General features: G+C 40.5%; 2 protein-coding genes across 4 annotated transcripts; both read right to left on the reverse strand.

Moving 5' to 3' along the window:
- Positions 1 to 1,242: 1,242 nt before the first annotated feature.
- On the reverse strand, positions 1,243 to 10,362 carry rab31 (RAB31, member RAS oncogene family). 2 transcript variants are annotated; one of them, XM_061839077.1, is made up of 7 exons: positions 10,176 to 10,362; positions 8,924 to 9,003; positions 8,432 to 8,513; positions 6,378 to 6,449; positions 5,657 to 5,763; positions 3,876 to 3,985; positions 1,243 to 3,740 (listed from the first exon to the last, which is right to left on the reverse strand). In XM_061839077.1, the coding sequence occupies exons 1-7, from the start codon at positions 10,209 to 10,211 to the stop codon at positions 3,643 to 3,645; spliced, it is 585 nt and encodes a 194-aa protein (XP_061695061.1). In that variant the 5' UTR covers positions 10,212 to 10,362; the 3' UTR covers positions 1,243 to 3,642. The 2 variants fall into 2 exon arrangements, with proteins under 2 accessions (XP_061695061.1, XP_061695062.1); XM_061839078.1 differs by lacking the exon at positions 6,378 to 6,449.
- A 603-nt stretch (positions 10,363 to 10,965) lies between these two features.
- ralbp1 (ralA binding protein 1) lies at positions 10,966 to 22,320 on the reverse strand. Of its 2 annotated transcripts, none has more exons than XM_061839076.1 (10): positions 22,215 to 22,320; positions 20,865 to 21,156; positions 19,630 to 20,073; positions 17,730 to 18,079; positions 17,082 to 17,243; positions 15,545 to 15,676; positions 15,359 to 15,469; positions 13,906 to 14,027; positions 13,708 to 13,828; positions 10,966 to 12,429 (listed from the first exon to the last, which is right to left on the reverse strand). In XM_061839076.1, exons 2-10 carry the CDS (start codon positions 21,112 to 21,114, stop codon positions 12,082 to 12,084), a joined length of 2,040 nt encoding a protein of 679 aa, XP_061695060.1. In that variant the 5' UTR covers positions 21,115 to 21,156; positions 22,215 to 22,320; the 3' UTR covers positions 10,966 to 12,081. The 2 variants fall into 2 exon arrangements, with proteins under 2 accessions (XP_061695060.1, XP_061695059.1); XM_061839075.1 differs by lacking the exon at positions 22,215 to 22,320 and adding an exon at positions 21,814 to 22,071.
- Between the last annotated feature and the right edge of the window lie 191 nt (positions 22,321 to 22,511).

The raw sequence follows: 22,511 nt of genomic DNA on the forward strand, positions 1-22,511 counted from the left end.
GCGATCATGCTTTTCTCATGCATTAAAACTTCTCTCATTAGCATTACTTTGTTCTTATAAAATTATGAAATACTCAAAGAACCAAAAAAAAGAACAGATTTATGTTGTACAATTGAAGATTTTTTTTCCTCATAAAAATATGACTTTCACCCCCAAAATTCCAATTTTCTTTGTGAAAATGACCTTGTCATGAGTGTACGAGTGGGACTTTAGTCTCGATGACTAAAACTTGATTCTCTTAAAATGATGAGCGTCACGGACCAACGGTGCGGGGGGCGGACCCAAATGCAGGACTCCAAGACGAGGACATGATGTTAGATGTGGTTTTATTTCGCAAGCGGGTCGATGACAAAAAGCAGTCCAAAACAAGGCAGGGGTACAGATACGCTAGGCTGGGCAGGATCCAAAAGACGTAAAGCAAAGGTCCGATGACAACAGGGCAAACTAATGAACATAACGGGACGTGATTATCCAAAGGGCACAGAATCGCTCAACACTATCCTTACTCTCAGTGGTGGAGAATCCAACTGCCAGTGAAAGCAACGCATTGACACAAGGCAACGAACTGGCAACGGCAGTGACAAAACTCCAAACTTAAATACAGGGTCTAATTAGAGTCCACGTGGAAAACAGCTGTAGGCGGTGACAGGTGTCAGAGGTGACACCGCCGTGAGCGGTGGGCAGGCCACGCCCCTTCTGGCAGTGGTCCAGCTTTGCTCGTGACAATGAGTTTTTACCTCGTAATGTGACAACTTTATTTGCATACAATTAGGTCATTTTCTGTACAAAGTTAGAACTTTGCTCCCATACAACAAGGATTTCATTTATGCAAAGTTAAAACTGTACTCTTAATTTTTAAAAATGCTTAAAAAAAAAAGTTTTTTTTCTGGTGACATTATAATTTCATTTTTGTTAAATGATTATTTTGTGTAATGAAGTTTTATTCCTCAAAATGAAAGGAAATATCTTGTAGCGTTTCTTCCCGGAACAGTCATATGACTTTTGTGCAATGAAATGTTAATCATCAAAGACTCAGAAATAGAACTTCTTGCTAGCACTCCAGAATGTGTTTGTCAGGCCTTTGCTTGTTTTTTTTTCCACAGTCGTTATTTTCTAAAGCTTCTTTACATTTAAAAAGAAGCCAGAGTTTCATAAACGGCGGTTTTCAGGACAGGTACGCACTAAAATGACCTCCCTCTAAATCGATTAGCCGTTAGCAAAAGTACAAACAGTGGCGCTATGTCAAAGAATATTACAGAATCATTGTAATTTTATTACAGTACACTAATTAGATACATAAACAAGTTCAAGAGGATACAAAGCAGTTGATTCATGCACGCGAGCACTTTTGGGAACGTCAACTTGGTTGACATCCAAGACGCGTCACATGTTACTAGCATGAGTCCAGCATGTATGAGAATAAAGTGTTGAGTCAGAAGAAAACTTGCTTTCAAAACAAAGACATGTCGTGTTTGTTTGTTAGTAACACTTGCCACGTGCTTAGTAATAATAATACAAAACAAAAATCAAAGTAAATGTGACCCTTGTGGGGTCAAAATACAAATATATGGAAAACACCTGTTGTAGTCCCTGTAACGAAACCACCAATGGCGGAACCTCCAAAGTGGAACAAAACTACAGCTCGGAAAGCATTTAAAGGACGAACTCAGTTCGTGAGCAGTTTGACTTTATTGGAGTTTTATTATACGCTTAATAACGTCTTGTAAGAATGTTAAAAATGGATTACATATTGTGCTTGCAAGGTGAGTTTCTTCACGCAAGCAGTTGGACGGCAAATAATACTGAGGAGCAATGACAAGGAAAAAAGGTCAATTTTTTGTTTTATGATCATTATGACATCGAAAAATGTCATGAACAGCCATTTGAGAGGAAATTGAACTTTTTGTGTCATACGAAATATATCCGACAGCAAAGAGCAACTAGAAAATTGTGATTTTTTTTTTCCTTCATAAAATTATGACTATTCTTGGAAAAGTCTGACTTCATATTTGTAAGAAAAAAAGTAAAGAAAAATTCTTTAAAATGGTCAGGTTTTTTGTCATAATACTTTTACATAAAGTTACAATTTCACCTTGTAAAATTATGACCTTATTCTTGCAAATTTTACAACATTATTTACACAAAATGGCATGTTTTTTTGTTGTGAAATTAAGATTTCTTTTCCTTGTAAGATTTGAATAAAATTCTGAATTTATTTCTGCTGAACAGCCACAAGACTGATTTTATACTTCTAAAATTGGAACAATTTTTACCTGAAAATACAATTTTATACTTATATAAATATAACTGATCAATTTTATTCCGGATGAATTTCAAATTAACTCTCACAATTGCAACATTTTACTGATTATTACAAATGTTTCCTCACTAAATCAGACTGTTTTTATAAAATTCACATTTTATTCTCGTAAAAATCAAGACTTAAAAAAATGTTTTTTTTAAATGACAACTTGTTTGTTTCATAAAATTACATCTTTGTATTAATAAAATTGCAATTTTCTCCCACTTTTGTCGGACAATCCAACCTTAGCACCGCAATCTTTGATATAGAGAGAGCAAAAAAATAAAACAGCAACGGAACGCTTTTACTTTGTCACTCGACATTGGTTGACTTCTTTTTACACTTGACATGACAGTTCCACAGTGGAGGTTCCTGTGTAGTTCATTCAGCATGTAAACAATTGTAGTAAAGGGGGTGGCGAGGGGGGTGCTGGGGGGGGGTCACAGTGTTCCAGCAAGAGGCGCCATACTGTAACCATGATTGTGCAGCATTACAGTTACATCTTACACAAATGCACACGCGTGCTACACGCGCACATTGGAATTGGAAATTAATGTGCCATGGAAGAGCTTTGAAGGTCGCCAGAGAAGTTGAAATCAGCTCCACAGGAGTGCAATTCTTTAAAATATTACATTTTCTCCTAAAAGTACAATTCTAATGTCTTTACATATTTTTTTGCACCGCCTGTTTTTATTTTAATATTTTTTCCCCCGTTACAATACAAGTTTTCTTTCAAAATGTTGTCATTTCCAATAGGAAATGGAATTACATCTTTTTTGTACATCTGGAGTCACAACTAAAATCTCTTATAGGACATCTTTATTCATGTAAAATAAAAGATAGTCTGTCCATCCATTTTCTTCGCCGCTTATCCCCGCAAGGGTCGCGGGAGCGCTGGAGCCTATCCCGGCTGTCAACAGGCAGGAGGCGGGGCACACCCTGAACTGGTCGCCAGCCAATCGCAGGGCACATAAAGACAAACAGCCGCATAATATTCGCACCTAGGGGCAATTTAGAGTGTTTGGGATGTTGTAGGAAACCGGAGTGCCCGGAGGAAACTCACGCAGGCATGGGGAGAACATGAAAACTCCACACAGGCGGGGCTAGAATTGAACCCGGGTCCTCAGAACTGTGAGGCCAATGCTTTCCACTGAGCCGCCAAAATAAAAGGTTATTATTACATTATAACCACTTCCACCTTCATTGCAGTAATGTCATGACTTTCTTTTTGACAACACTCCCAAGTTTTTCTCATAATATTCCAACATTTTGTTGTTCTATTTTTCCACACTTTTTCGCACATGCGTTGGCGGTTGTGACCTTGTCGTTTTGCGGCTGTATTAGCAGCACCTCCTGGCGGACGGAGCGGGCTGCCTGGTCAGTTTGAACGATTCGGTGCTGTCCACGTCCGGATTTTCCAGCGGTGGGATCTGTTTGCCTGAAATAAAAATACATGTCACACTGCTGCGCTGCGTTTGGTGGCAAAACGACCCACTGTTTTTTTCCCGTTCCACTTCCCAAAATGACTTATATTATGAAATCGGGGTACACAACGCGGTTGTGTGAAACCTACTGATTTTCTGGAAAAGCTCCTCCACGTTCACCGCGTTCCTGGCGCTGGTCTCGATGAAGATGGCGGCGATGGATTCGGCAAACTCCTTGGCCTCCTTCATGGGGACTTCCCTGGAATGTCAGCGGCAAGTGTGATGTGGATGAAGAGATTTTTTTTTTATTTTATATGCCTTGACTCAAAAATTGAAGTCATTCTCTGACCATGCTTGTAACTCAAAACGCACATACCTCCAATCGTATTTCGCCAATGATATAACTTTTTCAGGTAAGAAAAATAGCACTCAGTATTGCAACAACATAATTAAATAGCATGTCCATCTATCTATTCATTATCCAAGCTGCTTATCCTCACAAGGGTCACGGGAGAGCCGGAGCCTATCGCGGCGAGCTTCGGGCAAAAGGCAGACAACATCCTGAACAGTCAAAATCAGGCACGTGTACCACTACACCATCATACGTCATAATTCAATGGGCATTGTGCTACTTCTTTTGATGTGCGCACTTCGGCCACAAGGGGGAGCTATGCCACACAGACATACTGCGCATAGTTTTTCTGTTGAAACAGAAGACTATAGAGCTCGTGCACGTGACGTCACCATTTTCATGGCGCCATATTGCCTTTCAAACAGAGCTGCTTGACATTGAACCGGAGGAGAATATTTACAATAACCGAGACCTGTTGTGCTGTTGGTTGTCACAAAAGATGAGACAGATATTCAAAGAGATCATTCTACGGAATGTAAGTAAACCGAGGTTAAGTGTGGCCGCAATTGCTTCCGTGTACGTTCCGTGGAGACGACTCCGTCCTCTCTTTTTTCCAATCATAGTTAATGAATGCGAGTTTGTGTAAAGCCAGGGGTTATTTATTTGTATTTGGTATTTGTATTGAATACTAGCTGAAAAGAATGATGGATTTCGGCAAAGGTTAACGTGTGGCCAAACACGCTTCTGTGTTCGCGAGCCGTCAAAACCATCACGATGTGGGATTTATTCCTGATTGAGAACAGATCCAGCAAGAAAGTATTCGTATGCATCCAGGCTTTTATACGCTTTCAAACTCTTCCTTGTAAATTTCAACGACTTACTCACCAGATCCATGTGTAGATCCAGTTGTCCAAGTCAAGCGCAAGCGAATTAACAGTCCAATTTATTAGCGATCAAAACATCGATTTGGGCATTAAATACTACGCCGAGTTTATCTAATTTTTCCACGTGCCTTTATTATTTTCACCTTATAAATGTCTGACGGTATCGGACAAGACTCTAGGCGTCGTGCTATGTGACATATTTTCGTGTCCTCTCCAACTGACTTAGTATTGAACAATGCTTAGCTTGACTGGCAATATGGCGACGTAAACAAAAGTCACGTGATTTTACGACATAGGTGCACGAGCTCTATAGTGTTAGTTGTTTTAGCAGAGGATAAAATATACGATTTTACACGTGTCTTCAAAATATTTAACAGATTTCAGTAACCACATCATCATTTCTGCTTCCGTGAGGGTGTTTATGGCATTTTATAGCAGACATTTGTGCGCCAGAATTATTTGGTGTTTGGTTAAATTCTTTGCGTTTTACGTTTCGTTTTGCAGTACACTTCAACTGAGAGTGGCAATAAACTGAAGTACTTGAGGTTCTTTTTGAAGAATTCTTCACTATCCGACAAACTGATGCTTGGTGTGAAGTTGCCGCAATAGCTTGTGTTGGTAACAAAATTTTCACACACACACACACGCACACAAACCAAAGCACGGCCCCTATGGCAACCAAACTTGAGTCCACCTGATGTCTCCTAAGTCATTCTTGTTCCCTGCGATGGCGACAACGATGTCCTCGGGTCCGTGTTCCTTCAGCTCCTTGACCCACTTCTTTAGTGTCTGGAAAGAGTCCTGCACACAATGTTGGCGGAAAATTCATGGGTCGATTTCCTCTTTCCATTCTGTGTCGTTGCACGTAAAAAGCTTGAAATTTAACATTTCCCACTAGTGGTTTTTTCCCCCATCTACCTCGCAGTTCTGAGGTTCTGAGTTTGAATCTCAACTCTAACCTTCCATTTTGATGTACTCCTCATGCTAGTGCGGGTTTCCTCTGGTTGCCCCCGCTTTCTCCCACATTTCAAAAACACGCATTTATGGTTCGTTAAGGAACACCAGTGAGGACAAGGGCTATAAAAAATTAATATAAAATTAGTCTCAACATAAATATTATTTGAGTTGTCAAGAAATTATTTTTAATACAGTTATATTGAGGTACAAGTGTACCTAATGATAAAAGAAATTTGTTTTTGACTACCAAAATAATTTGGCCTCTATTTGTTTGCATGCGCTACACACAGTGTAATGTATGAAGTGCTGCAGCCATGAGTGAAAATTCTTTCATTGTCAATTTCCATTTCAATGAGACAACAGATGTGGTTGTGATATCATTCTTGATGCTTGGAATATTTTTATGAAAGCATGTCTAACCATCTGTGAATTTTGAGAAATGCATGCAATGAGTTTACCAGTTTTGTGATGTCATAGACGATGACAGCTGCAGCTGATCCTCTGTAGTACATCGGCGCTAATGAGTGGAACTAAGGAGGGGGTGAAAAGAAATGACTTAATTTACCAAGGATCAGGGTTTTCTTCTCGCCATGACTTCTTGTGACAAATAAAAAACATCACGCTTCTTGTCATGTAACAAACTTCAGTGGGGACAGTTTCGAAACCCTTGTCAAAACACTTAATTAATAAGTGATGCTTCTAACATAAAAATGCTTGCAGACTGCAGTGGAAGGTCTCGTGAAAGAAGCACGGACCCTGACAACCTAAATTCAAATATTTTTATAATGCAAACATCAAGAAACACACAAAGAAGAGTTTCACAGCTGAATCGGTAAGATGCAGTAATATTAGTTGTTTCTCAAAAAAATATATACATCTGTGAGTATTGTCTGTCTTCAGGTGTGCCTGCACCATTTGTGTTCAAATATCCATTGCCTAAAGGGTTACAACATCAAGACGTACGATGCTATTTGTTAGCCATCCAGCCATCCATCCATTTTCTGGACCGCTTATCCTCACGAGGATCCTGGCCCTTCTATGGCATTTCACATTGTGTCTTGTTAGCATTAATATAACGGATATTCAAAGTAACGAGGTTGTTTTAATTACACAAAATGTAATTCACTTTGTACAATATCTAGGTGAACTGTAAACTTCAACTGGGCGTGGAAATTCACGTCTTGAAGCCTTTTTTTTTGAGGACGTGTTCACTACCTGCCATACTGCAACTTTTTGTAAAGTGACTTGAGTTGCCTTTGCTGACATCGTCGAGCTCTTGAATCTCAAACTCGTCGGGCGAACTATTCCTAAATTAACATACAACTGTATTTAAAGAAATAAAGTATCATGGTATCAAAAATAATGTATGATGTAATTAAATGGCTATATATGAACACGGTAATTGCTATTATACGATAGCCTCACTGCACTTTGACTGTCCATCCATCCATTTTCTTTGCCGCTTGTCCTCACGAGGGTTTTGGGAGTGCTGGAGCCTATGCCAGCAGTCAACATGCAGGAGGCGGGGTGCACCCCGAACTGGTCGCCAGCCAATCGCAAGGCACATCGAGACAAACAGCTGCACTCACAATCACACCTAGGGGCAATTTGGAGTGTCCAATTAATATTGCATGTTTTTGGGATGTGGGAGGAAACCGGAGTGCCCGGAGAAAACCCACGAAGGCACGGGGAGAACATGCAAACTACACACAGGCGGGTCCGGGATTGAACCTGGATCCTCAGAACAGTGAGGTCAACACTTTCGAGCTTTCCGTGCCACCCCACTCTGAATGTATTTTTTCAAAATCAAATAATCTTTGGGTAATTTATTTTTTGGGGTAACGTACAATTAGTATGAAACTATAGAAGTTATTGGGGATCATAATTTGGGGTATGTTTAGAGTTTCAAGTATGAATATAGGTCAAAATATAGGTAAAAAAAATCTATTACTCACTGATGTACGCTACTCGGATCACTTCAACAAGGGGTCACTTAAAAGTCTTTTCTTGCATATTTGCAATTTGTGATCAATCAGAATTTTGAAGGAGGAACCTATCCTTTATTATTCGCTGACAAAAACTAACCTCTTTGCTGTTTTGGGGCTCCATCTTGAAGCATCTGGGTGCCAAACAACTACAGTACTGTACTGTATTTTGAAGACACTTGAGGAGCTTCATGTAGACAAAAGTATTGCTTTGCTGACATCTGGTGGCTTATCATAAAAGTTACACACCCAGGGGAGAACTCAATTAATCGCTGAGTTTGCCATTCGCATCGGGGCTTGGTCTCCAGACTCCACAAATAGCGAGATTTTGCTGTTTTTAATGTTTTCCCCGTGTTCAAATGAACATGAAGCCAGGCTGGGAGCATCCTCGTGACCTTGAACGCTACGCCGGATCATGAAGTTTCACGCCTGACGGCGAGACGGTCACACGAGAACGTGGTGGCATGCGGAAGAAATCCAAGCTCGTGCGCGAAAACCAAAAAAGAAAGAAAATCAAAGAAATTCACCCGCTCCTGTCCCGCCGTGTCCCAGATCAGGAATTTGTGCAGCTCGCCTCCGGACGGCACGGTCTTGGTCAGGAATGAGGCTCTGTGGAGGGATATGGAGCATTAGCTACTGTGTAAAACCTCTCAGTTAGCATTAGAGCTAGTCTGAAACTTGAATTAGCATTTGCTAAAAGTTCATTTAGCATTAGCAACAGTCGAAAACTTTAGTGAGTATAAACGACTATGTAAATAAAACCTTATTTAGCAATTCCAACAACCTTTCCTTAGCATTAGCGAGAGTCTGTAGCTTCATTTAGCATTAGCAAGAGTCAAAACTTCCGGGTGAACGTTTTTTAAAAAGTTGCTTTTGCATTTAATGAAGGTTTATTGATGAAAACAGTTTGACTTTGAAATTGATTCGTTTTCACATTTTTATGGGAAAAATGGATTCCGCATTCCACGTATTAATCACGAGGGGCTAAGCTATGGCGGTTTCCTTGGCGGGGGTCTCACCCTATCGTGGGACTGATGTTGTGATCGAAGTGATCCTGGACAAAGCGACACACGATGCTGGATTTGCCCACGCCGGTGTCCTGCACACACACGAACCCAAACAGAGTCAGCAATGGCTATCGTTCAAACTGGAAAAAAAATTACATCATAAATCTAAGATAACTATAAAGTAGAGATGCATGATCACAGAACGACTACGAGTTGTTTGGCAACTTCCCGTGGTGGTCGAAATGCTTTATTTAGCACTTTTTCTTATTTACATTTTTATTTGATAATTAAAAAAGGTAAATAACAAAGTAAAATATTTTCAATGTAATTAAAAGGTATGTCAAGATAATCCCTTGTAAAAGGCAATTAATTCTAATGTATTGGTTTAATTTTCTAAATTATTGTACCTTCGTTTATGTCGAGAAAATCTAGTCTAAAAATATATTTTACTTTCCCAAAAATAAATCACCAAAAACTAGAGAGGACGTCTTTATTTTTAAAAATTTAACTAATTTCAATGTATTGTTTTGTAACTCACTGTAGTGAATAGTCACAGAGCTTATGGCACAACAATAACAGAAAGGTTGCTAGATATATTTTTTTTAATAGTTAATATTGAGATGTAAATTTTGCACAAGTGAGCTTTAACATTTTTTTTTTCACAATTTCCATTTTTAATCATTAAAATTCCAATGTCAATTTTCCACCGGTCAGCATTGATGTTATTTTTTAACCATACAAAACAACAACTCTAAAATACTGTAAATATGCAATGCTAGGGGGAAAAAAATGACTCAAAAATGACAAATACATTTACAAAAAAATTTGTAATGGTTGTTAACTGAATGTAAATTTTGAATAACAGAACAACTAAAATGAAATGGACAAAATATGAATCAGAATTCCGTTCTTGCGTGGGCAGTATTATTTCTGTTACAAAGTGACAACTGAAGTTCAAAGGATTGCAGCGAAGAGGGGTGACGTCACATAACGTCAGAATGCAAAAAAAAAAATATTCCCAAATTGTCAGCTGCTAGGGATGAGGTTCGGTTTCTGGGTCAACTTTGGCTAACCGTCAACAGGTTATATTTTCACTATTTTCGTACTCAAAAGTCGACATAGCACATCGCTGGTTAGTTAAATCTCGGTGTTGTGAAGTTTAACTGACTAGTTTGCCTATATTAAAAATATGATATACTGTACATCGAAGGAATTTCCCCAAAATGGAGGGTGATTACAAAAAAAAAAACAACGTGCCACTTACCCCTAAAAGACAAACTTTGAGCTCTCTTATCGACATGGTCGGTCGCCAAAGTGACTTAAATCATTATCTGACAAATGTTCAGTCACTGTCTTTGTCTCGTCATGCTGGAAACTCGTCGCTTTTTCTTTTTTTTTTTTTTTTTTCAGCCCTCCTCTTTCTCGCTGTGGCTCCGCGGAGGAGAGAAAAACCCAACCCCGGACTGTCTGCCTGACTTGCTGACGTTCAGCGAGAACATCCCGCACGGAAATGAGATGCACATCCTGTGGCGGGTTACAAAATTAAAACGGATTCCACGAAGAAATATCCGTGACGAAGCTATTTCCGTGAAATAAGCTATGTTCGTCATTGCGAGAAACATTCAAAAAACACTTTTTTTTGTTGACTCCCAAATTACGCAGAAAAAAATGTTTTAAAACGCGTTTATTCCACTAACTGTGCTTTCATACTACCAACTTCCTGTATTAGCTTGTTGTGCCAACGTCCAGCATTTCCTGTTTGGCACATCGGAAACAGGGATATGACAACGACAACAAAAAGGTAATTATTTAATAACGTCCCTTGTTAGTCATTAACTTTTGTTTATCCGACTACGCACTGCCCCCTCGAGTCTCATACTTAAAAAATATGGAACGGAAAAAAGTGAGAAACGCTATATATAGCACACACACACGCAGTTGGGCAATATGGTGAAATTTTTTTTTTTTGTTGTTTTTAAAAAATTTTTTTTGCATGCTTGAGTTTAAATCAAATCACTCAAAACGGACACTTTCTTTATTCCTCACAGCATGTGTGTGTTTCAGTCACAGGTTTATTAATAACACGTTAGATCATAGACGAGAAGTAAGCATTACAAGTGAATTAATGTGTATATTAAAAAAAATAATATGGGGGGAACATGAAATTTAAAGATCACACCCACGCCTCCCACAAACAGCCATGAGAACAGGACAGTCAAAATAAAAAAAAAAAAAATACACAAGAAATCATCACGATTACCATGGAGATGATTAGACAGTAACGCTCCTTCCTGCCTACAATATATTTCTACATAATTTATATATTACGAGAATGCTTCATTTGAATCCATCTATACATTTTTAAATATTTCGAGCCATTGCATGTACTCGAGTATTTTTTTTTGGTTCTGTTCACTCATTTCTTCATTTTGGCACAGTGTAAGGTTGACATGAATTTATGAAAATATATGTTGACTGAACATTATCATACATTAGAAGCATTTGTGGGCTTTGTGGTTTCATTACCGTCAGTTGCACAAATATCGCCCACAGGTTTGAAACCAATTAAAATCATCGCCACAAGTGCTAGCCATATCCATAATTATGAAGTCAGTATATCGCTGTGAGACAAAAGCATGATGAAACCATTTTTCGGCTTGAAAATGTCTAAACAGGTCAAAAATCAATCAGGATCAAACATTAAAGCCCTTTCCAGCTCTGTAATTAGTCACTATGCTTCCGATAAACAAGAAATTAATAAAAAAAACTAAATTGCAAAAACCTCAACAACCTGTTAGCGGGTTTCAGATCTGTAATTGTTTAGACAATATGTTGCCTTACAATTAAGCAATGTTTTTTTTTGTGACAATGAACTAATAAGCAAGTCAAAACTCGACTCACACATCATATTAAAGGCCTCTATGAGGACTTTCCATATCTGTATGTATTTAGTTAATATGTTGTCACATGATGAAACGATTTTTTTTTGACTGTCATTCCCAGGTCAAAAATGGCATTTGCATCAAATCTCATTGACACACACATATTCAAGGCCACCTCAGGGACTTTTCAGATTTGTCATTATTTCATCAATATGTCGCCACAAGATGAGGCAATGATGTAAAAATGTAATTTTTTATGTAACGATACCCTTTTCTTTTGACTTTGCGTCACATGTTGCCGTCACGCCTGTCTTTGCTGGGTGACGGTTTGGGAGGATCCTTGACTGTCTTTCCGGCGGGCGCCGCGACGGAGGCAGCGGCGGCGGCGGTGCTGCTGCTGCTGCTGCTGCTGCTGCTGCTGTCCGTGGCCTTGGCCTGCTCTTCGCCCGCTCCTCGGGCCTCCGGGCTGGGCTGCGTGGGCGCGGCTTGCTCGGCCGGCGGCGGCAAATGGGCCGCCGGCTGCGTGGCGATCTCGTGCTGCAACTTGTGGTTCTGCAGCAGGCGCAGCTGGACGCGCAGCTCCAAAATCGCCTCCTGCTCCTCATGGATGGCCTGGTTCAGATGGGTGTTCTTGTTCTGCGATGGCATCACAAAAAAAAAATGAGTCAAGTTACTGTAATTTCTCGAGTATATTGCGTCCTGACGTATAATTGCGCACCACCAATTTGCTGCTACCCATATGCTCAAAATATTGGGAATTATCTGTATTTATATTTTTTTAGGTTTGTACATGTAATGTTTTTCAAAAAAACGTCTGTACAACAATTATTAATAATAATCATTGTGCACGCGCTGATGTAGCCGTAATATAATCTCGGGACAAGCCACAGGACACGCTTTTCCTGATCCTTGCAATTGTCAGAACAGAATCCCTCAACCAACTAAAATAAATGCTCAATGATGGCCTAACATTTTATTAATACTGTTGATAACACATATTACAGTCTTGAACAAATATTTAACACTTTTGCATAAAACGTTTGTGCATAGTGCAGTTTTCCCTCGACATTACAGATCCTTGGCCAAGACTTCAAAAGCAACATCTGGCTCATCTCCAATCTGAAAAATATCCATCGTCGCTACCTTCGGTGACTTGGTCCAGTTCTGGTGCCTCCAGAATTCATGAACAGTGATCCTATTTTGCTCCCACGGCATGTCATCCCCTGTGCCATCCGTGGCATTTTTGGGGAAACATTTTTTGAATCGCAAAAGTTTTGGTTGGCTATCAAAACTACGTAGCTTGAGCTCACGTTGTTTTTACACCCAACTGAAGCCATTGAGGCGAGTTATCGTTGTTTCGGACTGCAGCGCTACTTCCGGGTTGGCGGAGTCATCGGCACGCGTGATGAGACGTTTCTTTTAAAAGCGGCTGCACAACTCGCCGTTGACATTTTTTGTCTTGGTTTAAGTTAAAACAAACTAACAGGCAGTCGTTTCTGAGCTTTGGTGCAGTAGCAACAAGCATGCTGCGCGCTAAAGATTGTAAAATGCAATCTCCCCGAGGAGGTCGTACAGTTCAGGTTGGGGGCGCACATTAATATAAATGTGTAACATGAGACATCGACTATCATATCGAAATGTATATGTATACCTTTTTTTTCCCCCTACCACTCTTATGTACCTGTACACAACACTACAATGTGATTGTATTTTTAATTTTTCATCCATACCTAAATATAATGCGCTCTGTTAACTTTTTGAAAATATTTTTGGAAAAATGTGCACATTATTTTTGAGAAATTACAGCAATCTTTTATGTGCCCACTGAGCTCGAGTCTCATCGACGTGTTGACACTTTGAAATTATTTGTTTTTGGCTTTTGGGGCCTTTTTTTTTCCCCCATTTCTTGCTTACCTCCAGCTCCTCGTTTTGCTTCTGAAGGTCCTCCAGGATCATCTGCAGCTCTTCCTCGTCCTCGCTCTCGCTTTCACTCTCTGACGAATACTCCTCGGTTTCGCTACGGCCCTGCTGACGACTGCGGAGGGATATCGGGGCTCTATTGGCTACTACGAGACGAGATGGGACGTGACGAGATGGCAGCCGCAACCTTACCTCTGGATGTCTGCGATCTCGGCCCGCAGCCTGTCGATCTCCTCCTTCTCGGCGGCAATCTGTCGGCGCAATACTTGCTCCAGAGAGATCAACTCCTCTTGCTCTGTCAGGATCTCATTTTCCTGATCAGACATGACGATACATTTGATTCATAAGCACCCTTTAAACCCACACTTGAACATACATTTCTGTATGTTGCATTGTTTGATGTTTAATTACATATTTTAAGTTAATACATTTTTGTTTTTAGGTTCAGAAAATTACAACTATGAATTTAGTTAATATTGATATTAAAATATTCAAATTTTATTTTTATACATTTACAATATACTCATTTTATTATTAATTAATGACTGCAAATTTTAATTCCGAAATGTTCCTGAACTAATTCCTTAATTTCACACATGTACTTATATTACGTTTTTTTTAATCATAAAGAGGTACCGTAATTTCCGTTCTATAAGCCGCAACGTTTTTTACACACTTTCAATCCTGCGGTTTATGCGGTGATGCGGCTAATTTGTGAATTTTGTCTAACGGCCGCGAGGTGACACCCAAGGAGAAAAGTGGTGGAAGGTGGAATATATGTGGCGAGGAAGTGACTTTTACTGGTATTTTTTTTTTTAAACCGGCCGTTAGAGCCGCGCTAGCGCGTTGTTGCTGTGTTACTGCGGCGTCTCAGTGATTTAGCTGTTTTTTTTTTTAAACCGGCCCTACTAGTGCTGCACTAGCATTAGCGCCGCACTAGCGTGTTGCTGCTGTGTTACTACTGCCACATCTCAGTTATTTAGTATGTTTTTTTTAACCGGCCTTGTTAACACCGTGCAAGCGTTAGCGGCATGCTAGCGTGTTGCTGCTTTTACTGCCGCGTCTCAGTGATTTAGGTATGTTTTGCTGTGCTACCGTGTTGCTCCTGTGTAGCTTTTTTCTTTTTAACCGGTATGCTTTATTTTTATTTTATTTTTTTTAACCAGCCCTGTTCGTGCTACCGTGTTGTTGCTATGTTAAGCTAAATTAAGGTATTAAAACTTTGAAAACTCCTCCTGTGTCCCGTCTTTCTTTGTAAATATCTTGCGTTTCAATGTTGGTTTCAATGTGGGCACTTGCGGCTTTGACACAGCTGCGGCTTATGTATGTACTAAACGGTATTTCCTTTACAAATGTACTCGGTGAGGCTTATAACCAAGCGCGCTCTGTAGGCCGGGAATTACGATATATATATTTCATTTCAGTAGTCATAACAAATGATCAAATATTCATTAAATTGGTCGGTATTAATGTTTTGAACGTGTTGACTTGAGACTTGTAAAACACAAACTTGTGTTGATCCAAAATAGACAAAATTTCAAGATTTAGTGAAAATAAAAACGTTTTCCAACCCTCTCAAACATCCTGTATGTCAATCCAGCGAGAGAACTTTCATGCGTTATAGATTAGATGGCAAGGCACGAACCTGAGCCAGTAAGAGGTGAACCACCTCCTCTTCGTTCTCGGTCATCTCCTCTTTGGAAACATCCTCCTTGGACAGGCTGGCGATCTCCTGCGCAATCTTGGTCTCGCACTCCTGAAGCGTCACAAAAAATGAATCGCCGTCGCGCGAGTCGGGAAGCGGGAGCGTTTCAATGCGAGCGCCTCTCACCTGTCGCTTGGCCTCCCTCAGCTTGCGCTTGAGAGCGGTGAGGATTCTCTGGACCTCCCACAAGCGCTCCTCTTTGGATAAGTCCTTCACGCCGGCCTGCAGATCCCTGTGCAGGCAGTTGAGCAGGAACTCCTACAAGAACACGTTCATACACATTTCATTCATTTCTAGCCACACCTTCTCAAAAATTAAAAGGAGGCTACCAAGAATGTGGTCCACTGTAGCAAAATGGAGACTATGAATTATAGGATTTAGTTCGGTCGTTTCTAGCCATAGATACACATAAGTTCAATTGGAGAAACCGGCGCATGGAGATTACCAAGTATAATGTTTATTTTGGTCGTTAGCAGCAAAATGTCTTCAAATGGTAAAGAAGACAAATTCTACTTTTGAGGAGACGGGGAGTGGCAATAAAATGCACTGCAAAGTATTATTTTATCATTTCCAGTCATACAGTCTCAAAAGTTAAGGGAGACTGATTCAGACGTGATTTGACTGAATGAAAAAAGACTGAAAATGATCAATTTTAATGTGCAAGTTTTATAAATTGTACTATGAAGGAAATATATCTAGTAAAGCTATAAATAAATGCTATTTTGTTTTCAAAATGTACACAATATGATTGGTCATTATTTAGGTGCATACCAAAAAATACAAATTCAACTAACTACTAAATTGAATTCAGATTTGCATCATGGCATGCAAGCGTGCTTTCATAGCGTGTATATCGTATCCGATTCAAAAACGTTTTAATTTCTTGTTTTAGTAAATGAGTGAAACGCATGACTTTGACAACAATTATTAACGTCATGTCGTTATCAGTAAATAACACAGACATTTTTACAAGTAATTGTTTCTGAACTCTCACCGTCTGCAACTGGGGTTGGTAGTTGGCCTTGGGTAGACATCCGAATGTAACAGCTAAAGAAAAGTTTGTTTTCGTCGCTTCCAGGTATTTGACGTGTTTTTGTCATTTCGCGTGAACTTCATATGCCTTGAAACCTCTTGATCCATAATCATTAGTACCCTGACACCAAGTGCACAATGCTTTACCAGGTCGATTGATTTTGCGAATGAAGTCTCTTAACAGTGTGGTAACTTCCTTCTTTCCAACTGTATCAACAATTTCTCATTCCATCCAATCCCAACATTATTTTTGACACATCTATCGATTTCTTTCACTCGACAGGCGTCTTTTCCTCTTGAGCACCGTCATCGTGTTCACTTGAAAATGGCCCCATGATCTGCCTCGTATACAACAAGCAGTTTCATTGGTCAGGGGGAACACATTCAACCAATCAACAGACGTGTATCTAATCTTCCACCTCGCTTTCAAAAGTCGGACCGGAATACGAAAGAGTGTGGATTCTGGCACAGGTTAAGGTCGGAATATATCGGAAAAAAAGAGAATGTATTGTTTTTTTATCAATGCAATTTAAAAAGACGGAAATCCAACTATAAACGGAAAAAAATCACGTCTGCTGATTTCATTAGAGGGCAGATGATGAAAAAAGGCGACAAAATTTTGTGTGCCCACCTGTCGTCTGATCTCCTCTTTGATGCTGTCCTGGGTCTCGGGCAGCGCCGGCATGGTGGCCATGTTGGACCAGCGGAGGGGCCGCACCACCTGCCTCAGGACCACGTCGCCAAACAGATCCTTTACGTGCGTGAAGAACATGTACAGGACCCGGTTTCCGATCTGTAACAAAGGTGTGTGTGTGTGTGTGTGTACGGGTGGGGAATGGAGGGAGGGTGTAAATGTGGTAAGTCTGGATACAATATAAAATTTTTGTTTTTAAGGTGTTTTGTTTTTGTTTTTTTAGATTTAGGTTTTTTGTACTATACTAGGCCTTTTATCACACAAAAAAAACAAAAAAATTTTGTCCTGTGCAGTAAAAAAGGTACATATAGCCTAAAAAAACAAAAAAACAAAAAACACTCCAACGTAACAGAGAATCAACTATATTTGTCAATTATTATTAGCTGAATAATATTATTAGGGGAACGGAGAGAATTGAATTCGTAAATCAAGGCACCGTTGTATGCAAAAAATAGCACACGAGGTAAGTGTAAGAGGAGCAGTCACATGGGAATAAATGTTCTAAAGTAGGCCAGAGCTTCAAAGCTAAGAAGAGTGACCCGTTTTACGTATTTTTTTTACAAAAAGTCACAGTACGTGCGGTACCTGTATGGTGGGGTTGAGGACAATAGAGATGTTCTGGATGTTCATCTTGGTGTCGGCCTCCCTGGCGATGACGTGGTCCATGTGGGTGACCAGCCAGCCGAGCAGGAGGCGGCTCTCGGCCGGCGCCTCGGCCAGCAGCCGCTGGAACTCGCTCACCTTGTCGGCGTCGGCTTGCCGGCCGCACGCGTCCTCGAAGCGCTGCGCCAGGTCTCGGCCCAGCAGGTTGTCGGGCAGCTCGCGCAGGTACTGCTTGAGCAGGCTGGCCACCGTGTGAGGGTCGTACTCCTCCAGGCACGGGCACTCCTCGCGGTCGTACGCCACCTTGAGCTCATCCACTTTGGACTTCATACCTAATAGGGTCATCGGGTCATAGAAGATAACAATCACTTCTACTGGCTTTTGTCTGTCCCCTCTTTAAAAAAAAAAAAAAAAAAGTGTTACTTCAGTATTACTATTTGCAGGGGGCAATCGAAAAGGTAAGCATGATACCGGTGGAATATATGCGCCCAGGAGGTGACTTTTACCGGTAAGTTATTTTTTAACCAGCCGTGTTAGTGTTCAGTGACTTTTACCGGTATGTTCTTATTTTTTTAAACCGGCGCTGTTCGCGCGACACTAACGTTAGCGCCGCGGTAGCGTATTGCTGCTGTGTTACTGCCGGGTCTCAGTGATTTAGGTATGTTTATTTTAACCGGCCCTGTTAGTACTGTGCTACCGTGTTGCTACTGTGTAGCTGCTGTGGCTGTTTTTTTTTTTTTTGTTTTTTTTTAACGGTATGTTTTTGTTTTTTTAACCAGTCCTGTTCGTGCTACCATGATGTAATAAGTTGCCAACAGAGGTGAGGTCAGCCCCAAGTGTGAATGTTTTTAAATCCAGGTTGAAAACTTATTTTTTCTCATACTTTTTAGAATATATCCAGTTTTTGATCATATCACTTGCACTTTATGCGGTTTTAACCATCTTTTTTTAAAATATTTTGCTTGTTGTTTTTATCCCGTTTTAAATGTTTTATCTCTTTGTTTTCAAATGCCTTCAATCATGCAAAGGACACTGCGTTACCACATGGATGAAGTGCGCGATACAAATAAATTTGATTTTGTTTTACCGTGTTGTTGCTATGTTAAGCTAAGCTAAGGTATTAAAACTGAAAACTTTTTTTGTGTACCGTCTTTCTTTGTAAATATCTCGTGTTTTAATGTGGACACTTGCGGCTTTTACACAGGTGCGGCTTATGTACGTACCAAATTGTATTTCCCTTACAAATGTACTGGGTGAGTCTTATAATCAGGTGCGCTCTGTAGGCCGGAAATTACGGTAAGTCTTGCTGCAGTCCTTTGCCATTTCTCTTTGTTCTCTCTCTTTTTTCCTCTGCCTATCCCATTCCAAAGCGGCAATTAGCAGGTCTTATTACTATCCTCTGCTGTTGCTTTTTGTAGTCTTTCTCCTCACAGTTTGTCACCTCTTAAATGAAGATGTTGGTACGGCTTTTTTTTTCCCTGTCGCCTTTGAAAATCTATCCTTGCAGGGGCTGTTGCTGTTGTTTGTTCTCTGTCAGTCTGTCTTCTAACTCAGTGATTTCCAACCTTTATAGAGCCAAGGCACATATTTTACAGTTGAAAAATCCAACGGCACACCAACAAAAGTAAATGTCACCAAAAATGGATCGATTAATTACTGTATGTACTTCCTCCCATCTCATAGAAGAGGATTTTTTTTTCTTCTGTCTGTCATTGTGCCTCACTGGCATAAATATATGAATAAAGATACATTATTTATTGGAAGGAATTTTTTTTTCTGAAATTGCATAAAATTGGATAACTTCCCACAGCACACCTGAAGAGCGCTCACGGCACACTGTTTGGGAATCACTGTTCTAACCATTTTATTTGTGTTCGCATACCTGAGACGCGGTAGATGCCCTCACACTTCATGCCGTAGTTCTCGATGTAGTCCACGCACTCCCTGAAGATCGCGGGCAGTTGGATACCGTCGTATAGCGCGGTCCGCTTCACCGCCTCCGCCAGGGGGACACCGAAGATGGGCCTGAACGTGGGCATCTCCGCCGGCGGCATTTCCACATCGGCGGTGGGAGCGGCGGTAGCGGTGGGCTTCTTCTTCTTTTTCTTCTCCTTCCACTGCTTGACCACATCAGCGGCCGTCAGGTCCTTGGACTTCTTGTCCTTGGCCTCCTTGGGGCACTTCTCCTTCACCTTGAAGTCCTTCTCCTTCTTCTTGGAAAAGCTGGGCTTCTTGAACACGTGGATGCCCTTGGAGCGCTTCATCTTGGACGGGCTCTCGGCCTCGTCAGCTGAGCTGTCCTCCTGGAAGGCGGCGTATCCTTCCGCTGAGTCGACAGAGACGGACAGAGCGATAGTTCTAGTTAGTTTTTCTACATGAGAAACAGGAAGGGAGGTGGGAGGAAAAAAAAGGGGGGGAGAGGGGTGCTTGGAAAAAACAGGTCAGCCGCTAATGTAGCACAGCTCCCTAAAGGCTCAACTTCCCTAATTTTATATCATTTATAGTCACTGAAAAGACAATCAGTGTATTATAAAACCGGGTTTCGAAAACAAAAGGATTCCCAAATTGTCCGTTAACTTCTACTTTCAGAAACCGGAGCGAAAAACAAACGAGGGCTCACTTGATGTCACCATGGTAACACTGTCCACCACAGCATCCAACTTTGATCAAGTGGCCAAAAGGACGCTGTCGACCTCAGAAACAAATCTTTTTATAGTATTTAGTTGAGAATTTTTTCCCAAGGTCTTTACACACCTTTAATACAATACAAACACATTTAAACTCATGTATTGCGTATCTATTGGGAACAAGATGAATACATAACACCAAAGTACTACTACTACTTATAGTACAGTGGTAACTCTACTTACAAAATTAATTCATCCCGGAAGTCGTTTTGCAATGTGAATTTTTCACAAGTAGAAGCGCTTTTTTTTTTTACATGTAAGTAGTCAAATCCATTCGCCAATTTTTTCCCTTCCTATTCTGAACTTTCCTTCGTAACTGGAGACAATATTTTTCCAAGGAGCTGTTTCATAACCTGAATTTTTCGTTACTAGAGATGTTTGTAAGTAGAGGTACGAACGGTAATAGATTCTTATAAGAGTTTCCACTTACTCCGCTTTTCCTTCTTCTTGAACTTGTTCTTCTTCTTGCTGTGCTCTTTGTCGTCGTCTGACACATAAGCGTCAGGCGCCTCGTGGTGGAGGCCATCATGCGGCGGCGACGGGTCACCTGTGCGGTACAGCCCGGGAAACTTGGTCGGACTGATCTCCTCGGAGCTGGGGGTGCGCGCCGCGCCGCCCGGGTGCTCCGCCCGCCGCTGCTCGGCGGGGCTGCTGCTGGGCGGCAGGAAGCATTCGGTCATGATGGCTGGGCCGCGCCGATCACGCCTCACCCGCCATCAAGCCTGTGAAATAGACAGACATTTGTCATACAGTCTCCATTTTGTTGTTACGCCAGCTGAACAATTTACTTTTACTTTTGACTTGAAAAAAAAAAATCACTTTCCCCTCTAATTCTTTGTGACCATGGGAAATTTACCCTGTTCCTTATGGGGGGACATTTGGTGTTTGCTGGTCTGAATTTAGTTTTCTCGTAATTTATACCCGGGCCAGAACAAGACCCTGCTCAGTACTGTAATTTCAAGAGTGCCAATATCTTTTAGAATGCTGATCTGCAGCACTGAATATACTCTTGTCGGATTTACCTACAACTTAATAGATCCACAAGCTTTTAGATAGAAATGCTGCTACAATTAATGCTATTCAATAACCAAGAGTAAGGCAGTAAATTACCTGTTAAGAGATGAAACGAACAATAAAATAACACCTCCAAAATTCAAAGGTGTCTGATAAACTTACTCGTTTTTAATTCAACAATACACTCAAACCTATGAGGAGCACATTCCGTAATCAGGTTCATACCGTTTTGACTCGTTAAAAGCTTGAGTTATGAATTTTTTCATTGATACCAGTGCGATTATTGTTACATTAAAACAGCTAAAATTGACAGATTTACACATATTAAACGAATCCAAACAACCTATTAGCTCATGCTTACCAACCTGTCAATGCAGGTGAAATGGCCCCAGAATAAAATACATTTTGTATCATTTGTAATCACCGAAAAAGACGCTAATACGTCACTAAACCTCTCGACCCAACTATCAAAAGAAAACAGCCTGTCTTGGCAGTATCGTCCCGAGGGTTTTACGAGTTCACCGCACAAAATAAGCGAATATTAGCAGGCTATTGTCAGGAAAACTGTCAAAAAGAAAGAGCAAAGCGCTGAATGGAGGGGCCCAAGTTTGCTAACGAGACTTTAAGCTATGCTAGTCGAGAAGGAACACTTCCGTTAGCTTGTGTCACTCATTTATTGAATAGAAAATCAGATGTTTAACACTGTCTTATATTTTTTTTAAAAAACTATATTGACGAATTAAGTCTGTTAAGTGATAAACTTTACCAATTGCGGTCAATTCCACAGGGTTGCAGTTTCCGGTTTACTCAGCTCTGTGCACTAAATAAGACCGTCTGCGCCTGCGCAGTAGAACAGGTGCATGCTGGGAAACGTAGTTCGAGAAGCGAGCGAAGTCATAACTTCAAATATAGACACATCATGTCGTTTTTTCTTTTTAAATAATGACATAAACTGACATATATAAAAGTTAAAGGCTTTTTAACTCTTTATTTTTATTTATAAACGGTCAAATTTTGTCCACCAGATGGCTTAAAACGCTGGAATTTCGTGATCAAGGAGGCA

Source organism: Syngnathoides biaculeatus, chromosome 13, assembly GCF_019802595.1.
Source record: "Syngnathoides biaculeatus isolate LvHL_M chromosome 13, ASM1980259v1, whole genome shotgun sequence".
Taxonomy (NCBI): domain Eukaryota; kingdom Metazoa; phylum Chordata; class Actinopteri; order Syngnathiformes; family Syngnathidae; genus Syngnathoides; species Syngnathoides biaculeatus.

What these genes read in the sequence shown, in the direction of transcription:
- ralbp1 (XM_061839076.1), bottom strand. Translation starts at nt 21,114, where the DNA reads ATGACCGAATGCTTCCTGCCGCCCAGCAGCAGCCCCGCCGAGCAGCGG. An exon ending in CAAGAAGAAGGAAAAGCGGA is followed by an intron (nt 20,074 to 20,864) that starts GTAAGTGGAAAC and finishes CTGTCGACTCAG; the next exon opens with CGGAAGGATACGCCGCCTTC. An exon ending in AAGAGGAGATCAGACGACAG is followed by an intron (nt 15,677 to 17,081) that starts GTGGGCACACAA and finishes GTGTTCTTGTAG; the next exon opens with GAGTTCCTGCTCAACTGCCT.
- rab31 (XM_061839077.1), bottom strand. Translation starts at nt 10,211, where the DNA reads ATGTCGATAAGAGAGCTCAAAGTTTGTCTTTTAGGG. An exon ending in TCTATGACATCACAAAACTG is followed by an intron (nt 5,764 to 6,377) that starts GTAAACTCATTG and finishes CATTGTGTGCAG; the next exon opens with GACTCTTTCCAGACACTAAA. An exon ending in AATGACTTAGGAGACATCAG is followed by an intron (nt 3,986 to 5,656) that starts GTGGACTCAAGT and finishes CTGACATTCCAG; the next exon opens with GGAAGTCCCCATGAAGGAGG.